Source organism: Aptenodytes forsteri, unplaced genomic scaffold (genome assembly GCF_000699145.1).
Source record: "Aptenodytes forsteri isolate BGI_AS27 unplaced genomic scaffold, ASM69914v1 Scaffold290, whole genome shotgun sequence".
NCBI lineage: Eukaryota > Metazoa > Chordata > Aves > Sphenisciformes > Spheniscidae > Aptenodytes > Aptenodytes forsteri.
Genome location: NW_008795244.1, coordinates 1,389,272 through 1,410,278, shown reverse-complemented (window position 1 = coordinate 1,410,278; position 21,007 = coordinate 1,389,272). Strand labels below are relative to the sequence as shown.

The 21,007-nt window shown below is 41.1% G+C and overlaps 1 protein-coding gene across 1 annotated transcript in view; it reads right to left on the bottom strand.

The window, feature by feature from the left end:
* Nucleotides 1-8,602: 8,602 nt before the first annotated feature.
* Nucleotides 8,603-21,007, bottom strand: part of LRRC7 (leucine rich repeat containing 7) — a 105,707-nt gene continuing 93,302 nt past the window's right edge. The window contains exons 21-24 of the mRNA XM_009278756.2: nucleotides 18,363-18,581; nucleotides 16,962-17,054; nucleotides 14,224-14,298; nucleotides 8,603-8,710 (exon numbers count right to left, since the gene is read on the bottom strand). Coding sequence (XP_009277031.1) covers nucleotides 8,603-8,710; nucleotides 14,224-14,298; nucleotides 16,962-17,054; nucleotides 18,363-18,581 — 495 coding nt within the window. The remainder of the gene's footprint in view (nucleotides 8,711-14,223; nucleotides 14,299-16,961; nucleotides 17,055-18,362; nucleotides 18,582-21,007) is intronic.

The window sequence follows — 21,007 nt, the reverse complement described above, 5'->3', positions numbered from 1 at the left end:
GGCCGCCTCTCCCCCCCCCCTCCCCCCCCCCCCGACCCGCTCTTTTGTTTCCCCCGTCTTCCATACGGCATTTGTACCCAAAAAGCAGCAAATGCTAAGGTTTTCTTCGCAAGCTTGCAGTCGCTCCATTTCCAGATTTGATGTCTCGCCAGTAGCTATGGCTGAACAAGGGGAGTTGCTCCATTTTCAAGTCTCTTTCTGACATACCTGGTAATTAAAAGGAGTCTTTCCCTCAAACACCGCTTGGTTTGCTGGTAGATGCTGTGACGGTTTCTGAAGCTGTAAGTGAAATGGCTGAAGAGAAAGGTGTAGTTACTAGGTATCCGCACCAGTTTCAAAGAGATGGGTCGGTAACAACCATCTCATTTTCCATAACTTGCAGAACAGCGTTTTTGGAAACCTCGGATCCTTTCCAATAGTAAAAGATGACAAAAATTAATTACAATAAGGTGACATTTTTATTATTTATACAATAAAGAGACTTTTTAATGTTATTCAAAACACTTTTTTAAATACTGAAAAAGTTGGGTACACCAAAGCCGAAAAATGGCTCTGCTATACACTGCACAGCATTGTTTTAGTCCCTGTATTTGTTTTATGTACAGAAGCATCTGCAAAATGCATTCTAAACACAATATGCACCTTACGGATAAGTGTCATACATGAAATAAAACTGGAAGGATACAACCTGCATGTGCAAATGAACTAACAATATAATTGATTGCACTGAATCAATAGATTTAAAATAGAATTTTGAAGTACCTTTTCGCACAGAAAATGAAGCAGCTTTCAAGTTCAGTAAGTCTTTATACTGCAAAAAACATTAAGTACATTCACAATCTATGTTAATAAAGTAGTAAATATTTCTTCATTCAGCTTTATTTACATTGATACTGTAATTAAACTGAAAAGTACAGTTAGTCATTTGTAATATAGCAATCTTTTAACGAATTTTGAAGTACCTTTTCGCACAGAAAATGAAGCAGCTTTCAAGTTCAGTAAGTCTTTATACTGCAAAAAACATTAAGTACATTCACAATCTATGTTAATAAAGTAGTAAATATTTCTTCATTCAGCTTTATTTACATTGATACTGTAATTAAACTGAAAAGTACAGTTAGTCATTTGTAATATAGCAATCTTTTAAAACATACAAAAATGACCATTTTCTGTATATAATTTAAGCTCAAAATCACAATTATCTCAAAATATTAATTACAATACAGCCATCTCCATCATAATTAAACATGTCTTTTATAAAATGGTAAAATTTTTAATAAAGTAAGCTGTTGGTTCTGAACGGGATACAGTACTCACAAGTAGAAAACCGAACTGATGAGAGCGTTTGTTCTGCCCGGGGGGTCGGGGCAAAGCCACGCGTGCCAGCAAAGAGACAGAGAAGGCCCCAATTGACAGAGATGAAGCCTCTTGTGCTGCAGGGCTGTGGCTGGGTCGGTGGTGCTGCAGAAAAGGCCTTACAAGGGCCGTGGAAATTCTTATGCAATGCAGTGATGTCATTCACTTCCAGAATATTTGCTGGAATTGTCCAGGAAGAGGATGGGCAAAAGGCTTGCTTTTTTTTTTTTTTTTTTTTAAAAGAGAAACTATTTAAACTCTATGATTCGCAAATACTCTCTTTTCAAATTTGCTTTTCCATGAAAGTTGACGTTAGCCGCCCCGCACGCCCTCTGCGGGGCAGAGCGCGGGCGTCCTTGCCTGGCCTCTGGGTGCCACTGCTGTGCCGCACACGTGGCTTGATGCCTGCCATCACACATACCCAAACCCAAGTTGTTCAAAGCAAAACCAAACCACCAATTAATTCATATCCTATCCAAACTACTGGCCTGAAAGTTGTATCGTTACGTTGTATTCCACTCACACTGCCAAGACTGACAAGTGAAATAAGTCCTTACATCTGATTGCTCGAAAATGAAATGGTACATTGTCGTGCGCTTGCTTAAAATTAAATTTTTGAAGGCAGCAGACGGGGGGAAGAGCGCTGAGGCAGGATGGGGGTTGGTACACACTAGCCCATGGGTAGGGAGCTCAAACTTCAGATAAAACTTTATTCTCATTTGGAAATTCTAAATGGAAAATCCCACCAGTTAAAAATGCTGCTAAGGTAGGTGGTGAATCCACAGCCCACGGCTGAGGCTCATCACCTCCTGTGCCTCTTCATGAATTTTGGGAAACGGATACTTGTGTCAAATCTTCCTTCTGTTTTACAGGGCTGGCCTGGCAGTGTGGGAGAGGGGTAGCGCTACGGTGACACGCGGAGCCCCACGTGCTGGTGAGCTTAGCTTCCACCGAAGAGGCTGGGCAGCACGGACCCCAAGCGCTAACCCTGTTACCTGTTAGCGGTTAGTTCCCCGGGAGTAAATACCCCTGACTGACGCCCAGTCGTCCTGCTATTGATCCCTGGGTCTTCTCTTGAGACCAGATCCTCCACGTGAGCAGACTGCAGTGTATGGTTTCTCATTTAATACTGTCTTGGCATTTACTGTTGCGTGTATCTCTATCAGAGATATACATATATATACACACAAAATGAAATGGTACATTGTCGTGCGCTTGCTTAAAATTAAATTTTTGAAGGCAGCAGACGGGGGGAAGAGCGCTGAGGCAGGATGGGGGTTGGTACACACTAGCCCATGGGTAGGGAGCTCAAACTTCAGATAAAACTTTATTCTCATTTGGAAATTCTAAATGGAAAATCCCACCAGTTAAAAATGCTGCTAAGGTAGGTGGTGAATCCACAGCCCACGGCTGAGGCTCATCACCTCCTGTGCCTCTTCATGAATTTTGGGAAACGGATACTTGTGTCAAATCTTCCTTCTGTTTTACAGGGCTGGCCTGGCAGTGTGGGAGAGGGGTAGCGCTACGGTGACACGCGGAGCCCCACGTGCTGGTGAGCTTAGCTTCCACCGAAGAGGCTGGGCAGCACGGACCCCAAGCGCTAACCCTGTTACCTGTTAGCGGTTAGTTCCCCGGGAGTAAATACCCCTGACTGACGCCCAGTCGTCCTGCTATTGATCCCTGGGTCTTCTCTTGAGACCAGATCCTCCACGTGAGCAGACTGCAGTGTATGGTTTCTCATTTAATACTCTTGGCATTTACTGTTGGGTGTATCTCTATCAGAGATATACATATATATATACACACACATATATATACACATATCTGTAAATAAGCATTTTTTTGATTGCATAAGGTAATTAAATGCTGTATTACAAGCCAGCGAGGTTTAACCAAGGAACGTCTTTTTTTTACATTCAGAGTGCTTACTAGCAACAGCAAACCAATCTCCTGAACATTTCATACTGTAATTTTTAGTTGGATTTTTGGCTCATGAAGATTAGTGGTGTTCTATAACATCAGTGATTTCACTTTTCATGTGTTCCTATATGAGCTAAAAATATGGCTATTACAGCAGCGCTTCCAAGGTCTTTTCACTCCTGTTCAGAAAAAGGCCACTCTCTAAAAGCCTCAGCAGTCTTTCAGGCTGAGTGTTCCCAGTGAACCCCTGGAAATGGTTGCATTTGCTGTCCCACGGAGGCACTGCACTCTGCGTTAGGAACTTACCCCTCGGCGTGGCCCTCAGCTGTCACTTACACACTCGGCTTTGTCCCGCCCAGGTACCGGCGCTGAGACACTGGCCAGGCACGGCCGTCCCTGGCTGGCACTCCCTGTCCCCACCTCAGGAGCTAGCGTAGTGCCGTGAAATACAGATGCAGACATGGACACGTGAAAAAATATCTTGGAAAACATCAAAACAGATTTGAAGATGTTAAATGATCGCTATTATGAACAACTGGCTTCTAAATATCATAGGTTATCAACAGCCAGATAGAAACTGCAAGCTGTGAATGGGAAAATGGGTAAATTACTAAGACTGGAGAGTCCTGCAGGCTTCCTGGGGTCTGGTCTTAACTTTTCTCTCAAAATAAGGAAAGCATTTTGGAAGCAGCTTTTTTTCCCTTTTTTTTTTTTCTTTTTTTCTTTCTTTTTTCCCCTTAAGAGCTGCCTTGTAACAAGACTGCAGAAAAGCACACGAGTTCCTACCAGTCTGGCCACTGGGTTTTCGGCACACCGTGTACTCGGCGGAGGAGGCCCCGCAGTCGGTTACGGGGTACGAGGGGTAGCACAGGAATGGGAGCTCTGGCACCTACCCCTGAGCTCCTTAAAACTTGTTGCAAAATGAGGACAAGGGAATTACATCGCAGGCTTCCTTTTTTAATCTAGCCCTTCCCTGAGGATCGTCAGTAGTGTTTATTGCATGGAAAAAATCTAAAAAAGCCAAACTGTGCGTTCCCAGCCAACAGACCTATTGCCATGGGAACGTGTGCGCGCTGCAGCACTATGGCAAAAACCTGGCGGGGGAAAGCTGCCGGCCGCACGCTGGACTTCCCCATGGTATTTCTAACACAGCCTGTTTCAGTCAGTATGAAAATTTCCATTAGTAGCTTTAGAAAGATACCGAGTTTGAGTGCTTGTATAGTCAGCGTGGGAGAACATACGGTGTATTTGGGAGTGCTGAATAGCCTGAAGAAAGGAAACCATCTGCATTCCGGGACTGTGCTTGCCTGGATCAAAATTCATTCACACACGTGAAAGTGAGCCCACACGTGGAATTCACCTCAGGATGAACTGTCACCTGCCTCCAGCACTTGCCATACAGTCATATTTAGTAAAAAAAAAAAACCAAAACCCACCATAATTATGTGCAAAGCACGCACATAACCTGGTACCCGGCCTGCAAACCGGGTTGTAGGTGATTCTGTCTGTGAGGTTACAGGAGACCTTCCAGGAAAGACAAAAGGTGCAAGTTATTTTGAAGGACTAATGTAAAAATCCTAAGTAGTCCCATTAAAGTAATTTTAGTTGCTCATAATCCTAGTGCTAGCTAAACATCATTTCAGCCAATTTGAATAAAAATAATGCCAAAAAGAAAACATTTGGTATTTTTGGGGCAGTGGGGGTTGATGTTAAAGCTTTGCTACTGCATGTTTCAGCCAGGAGTCCGAACTCCCCCCCCCCCAGCCCCTTTCTAGGGTCGGTGGGAGTTTCGGCTAAGTTAAGGACTTAAATGTGACATTCCACCGCGCTAACTTAATTTTATTGTAATTTCCTTTTCATTATAACCCATTAATGAAAGCACTCAGCAATCCTGAAATACAGTTCTGCACACAGCCCCAACTGATTATGCCACTGTGCTTTAGATCTAATAAACTCAGCAGGCAGAAAAACAACCGAGCACAAAATACGGTATTAACAGGCACTAAAGCTCACTTGCTTTTTGCAGTTTACCAGTTTTTACCTGTAAGTTGTTATCTTGGTTCTAAGCCCTAAGGCAGAGCCCTCGTCACCCTTCCTGTATCTGCAACTCCCTACCACATTTTTGGTGCTACGTACGTAATATGTATTTTTAACACTGCCACACGTCTCAGGAGCCTGTCTTGCCGTTTTGCTTGCGGAGGGGGCGGGTGAGTGCACCGTGTTCTGTATGATGACATCAGGCAGTGTTACAGCATGATTCAAAGCTGCCGTAGTCATTTACTCCATTTTCCTGCCCGAAGCAGAGTCACAGGAAGGATTTCTGAGCTGGGGAGCTGTGCTGTCACGAAATGCCTACGGGGTGTGTAACAACAGACGTGCTGGTATACGCTGCATCGCCGTGTGGGTGCGTGTGTGGTCACATTCAGAAGAGTGATTCTCTGCATGAAAAGACAAAGGCAGCTCCACAGAGGAACTTAGGTGCATAAATGCCTATTAAGGGACCTAATGCCCGTTCAACATAATTAACTAAAAGCTACGTAGGTGTCTACAATTTTCTGAACATGATGTTGAATAAACCCTTATTTCTTTTTTTAAAGGGCAATGAGGACTTAAGAACGGAAATTTTGGTCTCTGAAATGCCATGAATGTTAGAAAAGTTTCAGATGGGCTCTGCCAGAGCCTGTGTGATTTGATGGCACGTTATGAAATTACACCCATGTGATGGAAAACTGAAAACCGAAAAAATTGAACAAATAACGATCCAAAACCAAATCATGTGAATTCAGTAAGCTTTTTCAGCTTGTGGTATCAAGAAGATTTTAATTTACTGAAAAGTATTAATTCTTTAAATTTATGTTCTGAATATCATCAAATCATTTATTCAAATTGTAAATTTTAGGATTAGCATCAGCTATGGCTCACTGTGGTATCTGGTGGTGCGTTGCCACTCCGGTGGTACAGAAGCTCTTCCAGCAGGAACGCTTGCATGGATAAAGTAAAGTTCATGTGATGTGGGAACCTGCTCAGTCAGCTTGGAATTCATGTTTCATTAATATTTATACTAATAAACTTAATCATTCCTGTTGATTGAGGAGAAAAAGGGAGATGCAAACAACCAGAGAATAGGGAACTTACAAGCAAATGTAGAAGTCTTGCTTTCCAAATGATTGCTAAAGAAATCCCTTAGCGCAGCCGAGCGCAGGGCTGCAGCTCTGCGCTGACCCAGCACGCTGGCTTCAGTGCCACAGCCCGGCCGGACTCCGCTTCTCAACAGCTGCCATGCAGCTGGGGCGGGGGAGGCAAAAAAAATCCAAACAATTAAAAAGCTGGTGCTTCATAATAACATGAGGGGATAGTTCCTACTGTACTAACTGATTTGTAATTTAATGTTTGGGGGGGGGGTACTTTCTCTCTCCTTTGCTATGTGCACAGGTGGTCTTCATAATACCACCCTCTCCCAACACCAGAACCCAAAGCGATTGCTAGGCATTTAGTAACCTGAGCAGATTTCTCTTCCGTGAATTTGTCCGGTTTGCCTTGAGCCTGGTGTAAGCGCCTCACATACCAAACCGCCTGTGCAGGAGCTCCGAGTACTGGTGTGTTTCGGTGGTGTCAGGGACAGATTGGCTAACAGGAATGCTGACAGCACCTTTCGTAGTTCAGGCCTTCCGCTTACTGTACGCAGGACTGCAGCAAAACTCCACAAAGTGTGTTCATACCTCTGTGGGAGGAATACTAGGTCCGTATAGCAGACAGGGCTTATACATAACGGCAGTACCGTCTTTTGAAGTTTAGTTTAATTTGAAGTGTAATTACCTCGGTCAGTGTGCGCTTGATGGGAAGAGGAGAAAGGTTTAAGACTTTCTAGAGGCTCTCGCAAGCAAAAAAGTAAAATGCTCCTGGCCGTGCCCATGTGCTATAGCTACACTCCTCTGACTTGGGTTTTTCAGGGTGTTGCTAATCCAGCTGGAAAAGGTGGGAGTGAGCCCGGCCCTCCCGGAGCAGGTTCCGGCTCTCCCTGCAGTCCATTGCCATCGGTGTCATTCAGGTCAATGGAAACTGGATCCCCTGAAAAAAATCTCGCGGGAGGTTTTCTTATGTTTTTCCATCTTGCTGTCAGTTATAAACACGACGGACACCTGAACTGCTGAGCCAACAGAGGTTTTGCAAAGTTCCGTGCTGTCAATATTCTCTGTTGGGAACAGCACCAGGACTTTTACCTTAAGGGTTTTCAAACTGCATACTTCAGTGGGAAAGCTTTTCCCAGGCTCGCTCAGTTTCATTCGCTGCTCCCCCTGTGATGCATCATAGCTTAGATTAAATCTGCTCCCATTCATTTTAAAGAGACTATTACTCAAATAAAGGATTGCATAAAGGTTAAAGCCTCACTGATAGTGACTATAGCGAGCAAGGGCTAGCACAGCCTGGACCGGAGTGAAAATACAGAACAATGTAAGACTGGGGGGATGGGGAATGTAAGTAAAGGGCCTATGATTTTAAATTAAAAAGTTAAATAATAAAATTAGCAGGAACAAAAGAAGTTTTACTGCCACCCATCACCACCTTCTTCCATTTATGAACCATACCTGTCTAAACTCACTGTTCATCCATTTAGTGTGTTCACATGGAATCAACTGAAAGTGTCAAACAAAAGGAAGTTAACCAATTTTCATGTAGGTTATTTGTATCTAGGTCCCAGAGTTGACGGTATAATTTATTAAGTATCTCACCCTGTATAGTGACATTTTTACTAATTAATATGGAGCCAGCTATACACACTGCATATGTACAGGTATTTTCATAAGGCATATAATATCTTTGCATTGAAAATAAATGAACATTATTAAATTTAATTTAATATATACTTTCTTCGAGGTGTTTATGAAAATATTTTTTTTCTATATTTTTGTATGTGACATGATAGAAATATTTCATGGGAAGTACAGTTTAATATATTTTATCTTTATAAAGGCATATACAACTTTGAGGCAGTGTTTCTGATGGACAGCAGAATTCCTAAAGAATTTGTATGTGCTTCTGTGTTTTGAAATCATATGAAATTGACTTTAAGAAGTAACTTGATTAAAAAAACGCACCAATGCACAGCCAGAGGCTGACAATTAAAACTAATACATAGCCACATGAACAATATATTTATATAGTTAATATATTTTTTTCAAGATGATTGGTACTAACATATAGTATTATACATTTGGCACTACTGTTTGCCATTGGTCCAGCAATTGGCAAAAAATTTGTTTTTTATGTATAAATCTGTTTGAACATTAGATCTGGCTAGACATATTTATTATTTATAAAAAAATATTTAGACAGTAAGCTCACGTTGAATAACTAGGTCTACTGTATTCTGGAAACTCTTCAGTAGTAATACAGCTTTCTCATGTTCCATATGTACAAAACTGTGTCCATTTGCCTGTAACACAAAAACAAGGAGAAATCCAGTGAGATTCTATTTACTGTTTTCATTCTGGGGGAGCAAAGGGATATATGAAAATTAAAAACAAGGCTAAAATAAATAATAATCATGTAACGATTTCCCACAAACAGGAGTTTGACCATACCACTGAGAGAACACATTTCTCTCTTCCTCCGTTGGACAGATACTGCAACCCCCTGCTTTGAGCCGGGGCTGGACTAGATGACCTTCGGGGCTCCTTTCCAACTTAAATTATTCTGTGACTCTATGATATTCCGCATATTTTCTGAAGAAACAATAACTCTGGGATGTAAGAGTTTCAAACACTGTGAAGCCCAAAGAACGTTAATGCTGCCAGAATGCATCGCTGACTACAAAGGCGTCTCCGGCTCAGATCAGATGCAGACATACTGCATATACAAAAGGGAAAAATTTACTGAATAAACTGTTCTGCTTTAGTGCTCATTAAGTCTTTCTATAACTTGTCTGTTACAACGCTATTTAAAATAGTCAAACTTTAAACACAATTACCAACAGTTTACAAAGTGTGATCAATAAGCCAAAGTAGAAGATCCACCATTCTACAGAATAAAGCCAGCCCGTGAAGGAGATCAGGTACTGAACAAAGATAACGCTCGCTGCAGACACCTGCCATTTAGCCATCCATGAAAGCCTCAAGACTACTCCCTAGGTGCCAGGTAAGTCCTCAGACTCCTGTGGCCCTACTGCAGGGTTTGCACACAGCTGGGTAGATGCTCAGCTGGTTCAAAGCTCCCCCCTCCCTCCCCAAAGACAGCAGCAGAAACCTCCGCTGTGCTTTACCCATGGAGCCCATTGCTAAAGGCAGAGCGAGACCACGTCTGGGAACGCGCAGGTATACAGCTGGGACAGGTGCTCTGCAGTGGTTATGGAGGCTGAGAAGGTAATCGAGAGACAGGCTATAGGGCTGTCCGTGGCAGAATCGTTTCTCTAGCTTACAGCAATTCTATAAACACACTGCACTTTAACTATATATATATTTTTTTTTTTAACTAACATTTAAAAATACGTTAGTGAAGCCTTCATGCTATGGTTAATAAACTACCACCCACTGCTGTGAAATTACAGCCCTGTAGAACTACCAGACATCTGTTGCACATATCCAGACCGTCATACATTGATATCTTCTTGGCCACAACAAAACCATACTACACCACATTATATACAGAAGACAGACTTGGAGAGCCACCCCTTACCAGCAATCAGCATGTCTGAGGTATTGGACAAGCAGCACAAAGTGGCTGCCTGAGTCCCCCAGGGCGCTCACATCTCCCCAGCTCACCCATGCCCGCTGCCGGTCATCTCCTCGCAGAAGTTTATGATCCTCCCCCCTGGACCACGTGCTTGCTGAAAGGATGCCCCATGCCCTCTCGCTGTATTAAAGGATGCCCAGCCCAGAATGATAATTAAAAGAAGTGCTGCGCACACATCTCTACACGAACAGGAAGCCCATGAGTGTGGTGGTGCTTTTTTGGCACTTAAAGGTTTCCGTTCAAAGGTATCAGCTGCTGCAAGCTCTAGCACTGACAACTGCACCGGAATGGCAATGGCAGGCACAGAGCACAGAGAAAAGGCAGCATCCGAGCAATAGTGAAAAGTAGTTCACTTCTATTCTGCTTAGTACAATAAAATAAAATATATTTGCTCTGAGAAACAGGAATACAAATTTCAGGCAGGAAAAGCTTCAAAGACATTCACTTATGTGCCAAAATTAGGCAGCGATTTGGGATTCAGTTTGAGGTCAGCTCGGATTCTGATGTAATTCAGAGGCAAACTGAAGAAGTTCCAGTTTATTCACCACACAGCTCACTGGGATCTGTATTGCTCATTTGGAAAAAAAAGTAATAAAAGAACCTGCAAACAAACCTGAGAGCAGGCCAGCTCTGCCTACTCATTTTCAAGCAGTGCAGTGAGGGGTACAGGAAAATGAGCAGGTTCAGCTCTAGCTAGCAGAGAAACCTCTTTTCTACAAGAAAAGTTTCTCAGTGGAAGAGGGCTGTAGGAGACACACATCCAAAAATACCTAAGCAGGCCACACCCAGAGGGCTTTGTTATTTAACATATAAATAAATGATAATTGGAATCTACTTCTTTCATTCCTGCTGTGGTCTCACATTCTGCACAAAATATGCTATGAAATCCACATATATTTTTACACATTGAGTTATTATTTAGTTCTAATTATTAGACAGAAAGAATGGTTTTTAGCTGAATGATGGAGCCACCAAAACAAGATTTCTTAGAACTGAAGGGCAGCCTTTAACATACAGTGGCAAAATTGTGCAATATGGCTGATAGAGCTGCTTTCTCCCTGCTGACAGACTTAGCACCACACAATTGTGTTCCTCCTTAAAAGTCATCTACTAAAACTGCTGCTAATTTTATAACAGAAAAATCATTCTTACTTATCAAATAAATAACTTAAGAGCTTATGACACAGAAAGGAAAGATACAACAATTTTGCTCCCCCTCAGGATCCCAGTGGGGCCGTGGGCTTCTAGACTTGTAAGGACCAGAATTTGTTCACTGCAGAAGACACACACACTCTTCTATCAAAAACAGGCATCGGGCAAAACTGTGTTTAAGAATGGCAGTTTCTCTATGAGCTGGGTAAGTCCACCCAGGGAATGTCAAGCCTTTTAATTTTTAAAGCTTCCCTCCCTCTTTTACCAAAACTGCTTGGGGAGACACATAAATGCATGACAGAAACATTACTGCTTCTCCTGAAAACATCCTGCTAAGCAAATTCTTCCATGTAAATGTTTAAAAAATTTCCCCTTGGAGCCTTGGTCTGATAATATCTTCCTGCCTATCATCTCGTGTAGACTGAATTCATTGCATGGGAGCACAAAAGGTGCACAGACATCGAGGTGCTCCAGTAACAGTGACACTGGGGTTACCTGACATGATAAAACATAAAGGCTCCAGCCAGTAACGCTGGGGGACAAGTGTCAGGCAGACATGAGAGGAGAGAGAGTCTGTAGCACCAAGATTTAGATGATACTAAAAGCAGATCACGGGGCAGACAGCGTGAGGACGGGTGGGCTAAGACTGAGGAAGCACAGGAAGATGGCTCCTCCCTTGGAGTCCCAGCAGAAACTGGTGTCATAACCAGTGCATGTGTGGAAGACAAGTGGTGCAGATAGCTACAGATACCAAAGACGACAGATTATGGGTGAAGAGGAACCTCCTTCTATATAGTACTGGTATTGCAAAGCTCTGGTCTCTGGCAGGGGATTGTCTCATGAGATAAATGCAAACAGGGATGATGGTAATAGTGGAAAATGGGGGTGGAGGTGAAGTAATGCCAGTGAGTATTAATAATTTCAAGTTCCTACTGCCTAGGGAACTGGGTACTTCTAGCTAAAGGCATTGCTTATATTTGAGAAGTAAAATATCCTTCATCACAGTTATGTTTTTTTCTCTGTTAATTCCTTCATGAGATTAATGACCACCCTTTTACTTGCCACAATGTAAATCAACACCTGGTAATAGGTATTATGCATGGGTAGAAGTAATTGCAAATAAAAGGAAAATGTTCTTGCCAGAGAATTTGAAATGATGTACTGACAGTGACAAATAAGAAACTCTGCTGAGACTGATCCACAATCCTATGAGAATGACTGAGAGTGCAAAGTCAAACTTCATCAACATAAGTGATGAATAAATTAGGAGCGTGAAATTTGCTACCTAAAAAAAATGCAGCAGTACCTTAAATGCGATTATATAAATATACATAAATGCTCCCATTTTAGGAACACATGCTGAAACATGAGAAACCCCAGCTCCTGATGGCCTGTGCCTATCAGGAGAAATCATTTGACATGACAATAGCTATAAAATAAATGCAGGCCAAAAGTGTACATCTTTGATGAAGACATGCTAGGTACACATGCAACAGACCTGTCCCTGCACAGAACAATGCAGCCCTCGCACGACCCCGTTAAGACTACTCCCACGGCGTATGCCCACTGCTTGCCCCTGCAGGCAACCTTCTCACCTTATTTTGCTGTTACTTTTTAACATATTTTACTCTTACCTATTTTTGTTTCCGTTACTAAGCTCAGCTTTCCATATAGCACCTTGATTATTCTAAGTATCTCTAGCTAATTTTGTACTTAGTTTTGCTTCACTATTTTCTTTATTTCGCTGTTTTTTTGAACATACTAGCAATTAAACGTGAGTTGCCTATTGTAGACTTCAGAGCCGATAACTACTGCAGTGCCCATGCCGGGTAGGAGGGGCAGTGGGGAGTGAAGGAGAGAGGGAGGCAGGAGGAGAGAGGCTACCAAAGATGTTTGAAAACATCCTTGGTTTGCAGACTTCCTTCATATAACTGATTACAACACAGTTAATCTCTTTCCCTTGATCAGTGTGACCGGCTTTAAAAACTGTTATAAGCCTTTCAGACAACTATGACGACTCTCTTCCTTTTGTCAGAGTAATACTATTTGCTGCCAGTGGTAACACATTTTCCAGGCTTAACAAAAAAAAGAAACAACCTTGGAGGACATGGTAGAAAACCCTTTTCTACATGGACAGCCGTTATTTTCTGTGAATGAGGAATTTTTGAAAGGTATGTTCAGGCATAGCCTGTCTTTCTATGTAAAAAGTTCACTGGATACAGAAAACATTTATTACAGAAATGAAAAGGAAAACAAAAAGCTGAGATTTCTCTGTAAGTTATGCGGATGCGTCCATGATCCAGTAGTGGATCCAGTAGCGGATCCAGTAGCGGCTGTTTTTCATGCGAGTGCATTCAAAAATGCTGAGGCAGCAAAAGAGAGCCAAAAATATTGCCAGTTACAATTCTGTCAAAAAATGTGACTATATAGCTCCTTACACCAGTGTCACATGAGCTGCAAAGGTGAAAATTATAAACATGTCTTGCTTTGTCATATACTTATGCTTGTGAAACTGCTTGTAAAGCTCCTTTCTCCCTGTGCCTTCTTGTGCTGTTAGTGTGGAAAAGCTGGGTATGATGTAAGGATTATTTTTATTTTAGAGTTTAAATTGTGTCACCTGGATCATTCCTGTGACAGACTGTAAGCATTAACCCTTTCCTGCAGTGCCATTCTCTCCCAGAAGGCTGGTGCTGGCATCAGTGTGCCTTATTCAGTATCCCTGGGGAGCAGAAACTGCCAGGCAAAATGAAGGACAGTCTGGCTCCTTGCTGTGCTACGCTCCCTCTGCTCTCAGTGTGCTCCCTGGGTTTAATTCAGCTCCCCGCTAGTGGCAGGGGGGTTGTCAGACAGCACACCCCAGTGCCTCTTTTCCACATCCCCGGTTTGTTTTCAAATGCCTTTATTCCTTCCTTCTTTCAAAAGTACTGCAATAACACTCTGTTCTAAATCAATATTAAAGTATCATGATAACAAAACTAGCAGTTAACTTCTACTGAAAACAGTATCATTGTACTTGTAAGATGCAAAGACTGAGTTCAGTTACAAAGCAGTTAAATCCATCCATACCTGGAGGATCTTATCGCCAGGCTGGAGCAGGCTGGATGCTGGTCCGTCAGGCTGAACCCTAGTAACAAAGATACCCTATAAGTCAGAAGTAACAGAGGTTAGGATGCTATCACCAAGGTCTAGTTCCCAAAAAACAGGTGTCTCCCTAACTGGGAGACACCTAACAGGTGTCTGGGGGCTTTATATACTCTGGCATTGGTCTAAATACTAAACTCTTTTTTTTAATCTGTTTGTAATCAAACAGTAGTACAGGTTTGTAGCAGCTCTCCATGACCTTCAGCTAGTTATTGCCTGATATAAATAGAAATTGTGGGTCATTTGAAACTAAGATTCCATGTCACGAAATAATGTCCAATTTGAATAGGGCAAGAGTAACAGGGTTATCAGGAGGATAATTTAAATGAAGCAAGCATTAATTTATTATAATAATGCGTATCATAATCTATACAGTAATCTTCGTTTACTTCCTCTAGGAAAAAAAAAGTTTAAAACAATTTCTAAAAAGCAGTCTTCATATTCAGCCCTTGAGATATTCAGTACAATGGTCTGTAGGACTGTCACTTAATCCAGTGTCTGAGGAGTGAATCACTTTGAAAGGGGAGAAATTATGAAGTAATAAAGGATATTTTTAGATTTGTTGTCAGAATTTCAGTAAAATACAGTAATAAGACCCAAAATCAAAGATTGAGTTCCTAGATGATGAACACATTTGAAATATTTCCCGGACAGCTCATGCAGTTCTGTACTTCTGTACCCTTAGTCTCACTTTCTCTGCTGTGCTTACCCTGCTGCCAAGGGTGAATACCTTTAAGCAGACTCTAAAACTGAGCATAGGCTAAATTTTAGCCATTTACATGGCTACCAGGGAAATTCCCTGCTTGGTATCATCATGCAAATCATGTGCATCCTTGAGGGATTTTATAGCCTTCTGGAGCACTGGTATTTCTGTTAACCTTGTAAAAACCTGAGCTCCTCGAGAGCAGAGTGATGGGCTGCTTATATTTCATTCACGTGCCATTAACTTGTGACACAAGCCTGCCATTCAAAATGATTGATTGCTTCTGTGCTTTCTGCTGCTTTTCCTGTCCTTTCCTCTCACCACAGTACCGTCAGCATGTCAGGACAAGGGTATATTACTATGCAGAAGAGTGCTCGCTGCCATCCCCACTGATTTCATCTTATAGACAGAATAGTACCATATGCGTGACTTAAAACCATCACAAATGACTGGCATGTATGATGACAGACAATATCGCTCTCTTACCGCTTTTGTGATATGTAAAATATGATAAATCTGATTTAACGGTGTGGGAAGCAATGTTTCAGAGTAACAACACATAAAAAACCTTTGAACTATTAATTCCTTCAATATAACCACCCTATCACTCCCTTAGTAGACAATTTTGCATTTCTGTTATTGGTAAAATTAAGTCTATCTACAGCTGTTATTGCACTGCATGTATTACTGGTGTAGACACATTCATACTGGGATATAGATTCTTCTTTAATAATTTCAGGCAAGTGTTAGACAATGGAAGTACAGCTTAATTTTAATATCATACATTAAACTGTGGGGAAAAAAGACCATGATGTTATAAAGTATAATTCCTGCGTGTGGTGTCCTCAAAGAAGGACACCACAAATGAGTATGCTTTAAGGGATACTCGTTAAAATGCCCAATGCTTATGTACATTAAATGGAACTATTCTTGAAGTTCAAAACAGGGATTATCAATAAGAAAATTTAAAGGAATTAAGCTTGTGTTAGGTTGATATTCCCAAGCATATTTAACATTTCCAATTAGCTTTCTGTTGTAATTCAGAGTGGTGGGGAAATTAGTTTTTTAATTTGCATGCAGATCTCAAATCTTTGAGAAGAGATTAAAAGATAGTTTTAATTTCATCATTTGCCAAACATTCTCAATATTTATGGAAGTTATGACTGCCTCTTAGAACTGAAGCCAGTATTATCAAAGAATATAAATGTTAACAATATGTGTAACTCAAAGGTACCCATAGTACTTGTTTTTCAACAAGTTCCAGTCAGTTTTACCGCACAGAACAGATGAATTCACAGGTCTAGGAGTCCATTTCCTAATCCTAAAGCCCTGTGTAGCTGATAATCACCAGATGTTGTATTTTTACTAGGCTTCCTTTTACTGTAAAGAGATTTATCAACCTCTTAAATGTGCAATTCCTAGAATACTGAGTCTCCAAGACCACCATGGGCCATAATGGTGTAATTTTTAATTAGCATTACAGAACAGAAAACTGCTTGCCATGGTGTTTGTAAGGCACCGCTGGCCTCCAGACCAGTTTGCAGGCCAGGCTGATTTTATTTGATACAGTTGCTATAAACCCTGGCATTTCAGCTACCTAGTGATGCTATTACTGGTTTAGTATTCCCTCTGATGACTTTAGTGGAAGTTGAATCAGGGCTTATATTGACTCTTAAAAGAAAAAAGTGAGAGAGACGATTCTCCAGAAAACAATCTCAAAAATTATCTTATACATGGAATATAAGGCAGACACCCACGTGTTTTCTGTTTTGATTCTCTTATCTTCATTAACCAGAAAAATAAAGCAAACAACATTCCCCTAACAAAAAAAAGCCAAGTATGGGAAAAATTCTTTCAATTATCACAACAGAAGCGCATAAAAATTTCACTCATGTTATCTATGTCTCCACTATATAGCACTCTAAAATAAGGACCATTTAGAGAGAAATTTATAACTTACCTTATCAGAAGGTTTGAATGGATTTCCTTGTCCACTTATTCCACCACTGATACTAAAACCAAGGCCAGGATTCTTCTCTATTCTCACACAAAACTAGGTTAAAAAGATACAGCAAGATAAGTCAATGCCAATGTTAAAGCCTATCTAAACAATGGCATCTTCTTCTTATATATCCCTTTTCGAGACGAGTTGACCCTCTCAAAAGCTGTATTGCACAATACAGTAAAAGTCAGTAGAATATTGTTATAAACTGAAAGTATTTTCATTATTTTAGCATGCTGCAAAGATACCATAATATTCACAGTGCTGCATGTATTGTTGCATATATTTTAACATTTTATTTTCAAAGAGAAAAAAACCCTTTAGATTTGTGAAAGAGCAGTTCACACTGGCCAAATTTTTCACTTAAACATTGGGATAAATCTGTCAGTGAGGCTTCATCGTGTGCACCTTTATTTTTCCAGAAGTTGTCACACGTGCAGCATCCTCAGGTGCTATGTGTGGGACAAACCCAAGGAATAAGTACTCTGAAGCTCAGAGATCTTCAGACCATTGTCAGTATCAAGGCCACAGCCCCAGTAGCCTGCACTGAGCACCAACCACTTTTACAAGTGCCTTACTCCAGGAAATAGTGCTGAATCTTAGCTTTTCATCAGGATGACTGTAAATGGCATTGGGTAATTGAATATAAAATAAAAATGACTTCAGTGTAGCTTAATGACTACTCATTGAGCCAGTCTGAGCATGCACTCGAGCCACACAAGCAATTGCTTCTGAATCTCAATGCTATACTCAGGGACTTAATACAGGCAGCTACTTGCGTGGATCGTCTAACGCTTTACACAAGAGAAAGGTTCACTAATGATTCTGAACCTTATTCTGCAAGTCAGGTGCCTCAAACAGTTATCGCAATCATTAAGGCCAAATATAATGGGGAGAGGACCACTTAATGAAGAAACTCATCAGCACCCATTTTGTTAGACTGGGGGCACTGGAGCTACAGCTGGCCCTTTGTAGGGCTGAACTGGAGCAGCCAGTACAAATCTGAGAAGAACAGCGTCTTGCCAAGTATGCCGCACTGTTAGCACTTAACTAGGTCACTGGGGAATTGGCAGAAATTGCAAATGAATTTGGTATGACTCAGTGATGTCAGCTTTGTTCAGGAACTTCAGGGCCAAATTGTGTTGCTTGGTCAATCCAAGAAAAAAATGGTATCAGTCCCTGGTGCTGGGGAAGAGGACAGACCTGCTCGCCTGCCTCCAGCTCAGCCATGCTCCCCCATGCTGTCTGGCTCAGTTGCCCGCTGTTATTGCCCTAGGCTCCCTTTTCCTGCTGTATACAAGGCAGAAAAAAAACAGAAAGTTTTTGTCAAACTCTTATTTTACAGACACATTTTCTTACCTGCTCCTGATACGCATCTGTACTTCTCTGACCCTTGGTTTGGATTAAACATCGCCCTGTCTGAGGTGCTCGAGAGCTCTGCGAAGAGGGAATCTGAATAGGCAGCGGTGGCTGAAACTGCTGAATGGTGACTTTGTTCATGTTTCCTTCATACTGCTGCTCACGGCTCCGATGCTGTAGGCTTTGTGATCCCATTAAAGTCTGGATATGGCTACCTGCCTGTGGGTAACGTAACCCGTTAGGCCAGAAATTCAGGAAGCTGAAAAGAAGCAATTATTACAACTTACAGAGTCAAGTAAAAGCAAACCTCTTAAATCATATCAGAGGTTTGCCTTTTGACCACAGTTGGAAACAACCATGATTAAAAGCAGCAAGGATATGGCCATTGCATTTAGTGACCCTAGGAGGTTTAAGGGAAATTAGCCGTATGCAGAATGTTTTATAAACAGAAAATATTTTTTTCCTCATGCCATGATATATGCTTCTGCTCAGAATGTTTTGTGAACTGAAAATATTTAATAAATTGAAGTAGGGTGGATTATTCATCGCAGCACACTCTGAAGATACTGGAATGCATTTTTTCTGTGGATAGTTTGGAGTAAGATTTATACCACAAATACAGATCTTGGCCAGTATTGTGCATTGTGTACGGAAAGCATATATCAATTAAATTCTATGCCTTGTCCTAGGAACAAATGTGGCTTTTACAATATGTAACTAATCAAATTATCAAATTTCTATGATATCTACGGATTGAAGCTCTATGGATTATTCATCGCAGCACACTCTGAAGATACTGGAATGCATTTTTTCTGTGGATAGTTTGGAGTAAGATTTATACCACAAATACAGATCTTGGCCAGTATTGTGCATTGTGTACGGAAAGCATATATCAATTAAATTCTATGCCTTGTCCTAGGAACAAATGTGGCTTTTACAATATGTAACTAATCAAATTATCAAATTTCTATGATATCTACGGATTTGAAGCTCTAATATTTTCTAAATATAAGTGAAATACTGCATTTACATTGACTTGCCCTTTTGATATTTTCAGAAAAAAATGGATAACTGCTATCATCCCCTCCATCCCCATTGCCTTTCACGTTTGCAGCTGTGATCTAACAGGTGAGGTTTGCTTTCTGTATTCTGTTCTTGGCATGGTAAAGTTGCATACTTGCTTACTCTTCAATACACAGTCTCTATTTAGACACATGGATTACATAAATATTTGAGACAAATCTTTGCAAAATAAATTCAGTTGAGACAATTTTATACTTTTCATATTTACAGGATTCAGATGTTGTTGCTTATAAATAATCACATGAACTTAGCCATAAGGGAACGAGCAAAATTCATGCTCCGTTGTATGATCAAATATTATTACCTCCATGAAATACCACACCGTTGCTACTGAGAGTTTTCAGATCATATGTACCCATCAACCAGCGCTATTATTTGAACAGCCTGAATGTTAAAGAGCATTACGACTGCATGTCTCAATTATCTGCAAGTCTCTATGGACAAAACAGACCTACTTAAACAATGTTTCACATTAAGTTTACACCAGCCAACACCACAACCACATCTCATCATGAAGGTCTAATCCTCAGTACTACTGAACCTTTATGATCCTGCTGGAAGAGTCACCAATTGTGAGACTATATTTTAGGCAAGATTAAATTTAATACAGCAAAAGATCAAAACATTTCTTACCCGTTGGCCAATCATCTGGCCTCAGAAGTTATAGCAGCCAGGGCATTAGAATTAATTGCTTGTTGCCACAGCAAAAATACATGTTAATGGATTTCCAAGATTTGTCTGCAGAACACATCATTAATACAGATGCAGTTGGAGCTACTTGTGTCACTGAACACAGAATCCCAGCAAGACACGCAGTGACTGCGAGCAAAACTGATCTGCTCTGTCGTATTTTTTTGCTGACTACATTTGAAGAAAAGGAGTAGGCAGAGTACATGTCTGTCAGTTCTTTATTTTAGTATAAGAGGGATAGTCTCAAAGTGCGTAATGACAGAGAAATCTCTTACTCCTTGTGCCCAAATCTTCAATCCCCAAACTCTTCTTAAAAAACAGCTCACCTGTGGACATGAAAGTGCTTAACAGACATTGACAAACTTACTCCAAGAATAGCCTGGTGAAGTCAGTCTGTACTGCAAACATCCCAGTTTACAAGTCAGAGAGATCTTCAATTCAGCCAAGATCAGAAGAGAAGGAAAATGCTCAAGACAGACTTTTTAGCTATTTATTAACTCCCTCGCGGCAACAAGCTGTGCCCGCAGTGGATTGCTGAATCCATGTCACCCTGCACTGTGGAGATACAAGGCGAGCAGGTGACCGTGTGCGGCATGGTTCTCTACTTCATGTTGTGTCAGATAGTCATCACAACAAGATCCAAAAAAGCAGAATCTCATAAATTCTGCTATTTGCCCCAGATATAATCCTATATCCACCACAGCAGTCCACAGCAAGTGCATTGTCTGCCTCAGAGGAAGATGTCTACTTCAAATACAAAAAAAAAATTGTGCTTCTTCACTGAAAAACTTCCAATCTTCTTTATCAGGTTAAAAGACCTCTGGATTGAACAGCAGATGCTGGAAATGAAACAGAAAGAGCCTCCAGCCTCT